Source organism: Haplochromis burtoni, unplaced genomic scaffold (assembly GCF_018398535.1).
Source record: "Haplochromis burtoni strain Fernald_Lab_line unplaced genomic scaffold, NCSU_Asbu1 Contig_1405, whole genome shotgun sequence".
Taxonomy (NCBI): Eukaryota; Metazoa; Chordata; class Actinopteri; order Cichliformes; family Cichlidae; genus Haplochromis; species Haplochromis burtoni.
This window is the reverse complement of record NW_024583766.1, coordinates 47,549-50,168: the sequence shown is the minus strand read 5'-3', so window position 1 is coordinate 50,168 and position 2,620 is coordinate 47,549. Positions and strand designations below refer to the sequence as shown.

The window sequence follows — 2,620 nt, the reverse complement described above, 5'->3', positions numbered from 1 at the left end:
AGGTGTGTCAGAGCTGTTCTGTTCTTCTAGTTGATCTTTAGTTCCTTCATTGAAGGTCTTTCCTGCAGGTGTGTCAGAGGTGTATTGTTTTTCTATTTGATCTTTTGGTCCTTCATTGAAGGTCTTTCCTGCAGTTGTGTCAGAGCTGTTTTGTTCTTCTAGTTGATCTTTAGCTCCTTCATTGAAGGTCTTTCCTGCTGTTGTGTCAGAGCTGTTCTGTTCTTCTAGTTGATCTTTATTTCCATTCTCAGCTTTTGTATGCTTTCCCCATCTGTAATTTAGTACAGCTCTGGTTTGTTCATCCAATTTGCGTCTCATCTCCTCCAGTTTCTGGACCTTCTCTGTGTCTCCTCTGTCCTTCATCTTCTCAATCAGCAAGTCCAAGTGGACAATAGTGGATGTTGATTCAGCTTTCAGAGCGATCTCTGTCAGTCTGACAACATGTTGGTAGGACTCATCCAAGAACTGTGACTTCTCTTCTTTCAGGTCGTTCATTTCCTTTTCAAGAGTTTCCAAAAGACTCAACTTTTTCTGTCCTTCAGTTTTATTTTCGTCATATTTCTCTTTCATTGATTTTTTAGTCTTATTAACCTTCCTTGTTTTGATCACATATCTCCACTTTTCTTTGACATGAACTGATACAGGACACCTTTTGGTGCAGACAATGCAGTGGCCCTTTGTAATGACCTCACAGTGTTCAGGATACCAGGCCATCGTGCATCCAGGATAGTGACAGGTCTCCTCACAGACTTTACAACAGAGAGCTCCCGAGTAAAAAGCAAGCCCCCACATCCCACCACTGATCATTTCTTTGTCTTTATATGGCTCGTCAACTTCTACAGTGAACTTCTCATTTTACGTCATCTCTTCTTCATGTTTTTTCAGAGCTTCTTGAATCTGTTTGATTTCTGTCTGCTTCTTTTCAGTCAGTTTTATTTTCTCTTGCAGATTTTTGATGCAGGCTGTCAGTTTGATTTGATTATCCAGGACCTCTGAAGACATTAGTAGCTTTCGAGGTTCCACTTTTTCCAGAAAGTCAGTGAACTTTTCAATGTTTGTCATTGATAATTTTCCAGCACATTGCAGGTATTCGTCTTCCTCTGTTCGGTCTTCAGTCTGTTTGTTATTAAACAGGAAATAAACAGGCTCATTATTCTCATTTCTGGCACATTTAATTTTTGCTTCTTCAATAGCCTTTAGAGGATTTTTTGGTTTTCCTCCATCTGAGTGTGTGATGAGAGATACGATGTTTTTCTCCAAGTCCTTCCCAAACAGAGACATCACTGAATCAAGCACATAAATTGGTTGATAATTCATTCGATTATCTGTCGCCTTCAACACCAGACCCACTGCATGAACTTCATGAACTCCATCCTCTGATTGAAAAAACTTTAATAACTTTTGATTGGTGATGGCATCATGTTCGATCCCTCTGGTGTTTCCATATCCAGGAGTATCGATGATGGTCACGGAGTAGGGCAAAGTTTTATCTTCAAAATCAAAGATCTCGTACACGATCACATCTGATGTCTGACTTTCTGTCAGACTTTTCTCCCTCTCTACCATCTGAAACCAGATCTTCTCCTCCCACTTTACTCCCATGCTGTAGTTAAATAGAGCATTGATCAGAGTAGATTTTCCTGCTCCTGTTTCACCCACAAGTAAGATGATTTTATTTGTCTTGTCTGGATTTTTTTCTCCAAAAGTTATTCTTGTATTCGGTTTTCCAAAATTCCATTTTGTTCTCAGTTGGTACACAGCAGGAGTCCCTGAAGAAATCAGGTCGGAGTTGGAGATGATTTTCTTATATTTAGATGAGCTGTTAGAGTTCCTGTAAAAAATAGTTTATATTTTCTCAATCCATATATTGCAATCACATGAAATGAAATCACATGTAAGTAAACCTATAAAAACTAATACGATTTTCAATCAAAACATTTTGATGAGCATTGTTCATTGATTTTTGTGACAATGTTTTTATTGTGCTTTCATAGAAACTGAATACTGTTTTGATATTTTCTTATTTATACATATTTTTGAATCAAAATAAAACTGGTCCTCCTTGTCTGTCATTAATTTGTCTGTATGTACCTTTTTTCACTTCCTGTTATTTTATTTTTTTGGGTACTTATTTGTCTTTTTGTCTCTTTATGTTTAATTCAGATATGTAAACCTTACATTACAATCATGAATAAATACAGAAAAGAATATAGCTCATATGGTTTTCACTGTTGTCTTTTTTTTTCTTTTTGCCCTTTATCAATGTTCCTCCTCCCCCCTACTTTCTTTCTCCCTTTTCTTTTCCCCAGTCAACTCTGTCCCGTGTTTAGCAAGTGAAAATAAAATAAAATAAACAATGAAAACAAAGGTGGATCAAATAGACCAATACGGCAAGGCTTGGATGGTCCATTTGGTAAAGTAAATCTGTTGAGAATCTTTCTTTGCCTTGAGACAATAATTCTGATGGCACAAGAACCAAATGGGACAGGCAAAAAAAAAAAAAAAAAAAATCATGGATAAGTTATCAAATGGTAAATGGCCTGTATTTATACAGCACTTTACTAGTCCCTAAGGACCCCAAAGCGCTTTACATATCCAGTCATCCACCCATTCACACACT

At 37.1% G+C, this 2,620-nt stretch overlaps 1 protein-coding gene across 1 annotated transcript; it reads right to left on the bottom strand.

Annotated features, from left to right (window-relative positions):
• Positions 1-21: 21 nt before the first annotated feature.
• Positions 22-1,836, bottom strand: LOC102290911 (the record flags this gene model as incomplete). The annotated part of the gene is made up of 1 exon (XM_005952185.2): positions 22-1,836. A coding segment is annotated over one exon (981 nt), but the record flags the coding sequence as incomplete, so codon positions are not given.
• Positions 1,837-2,620: the final 784 nt, after the last annotated feature.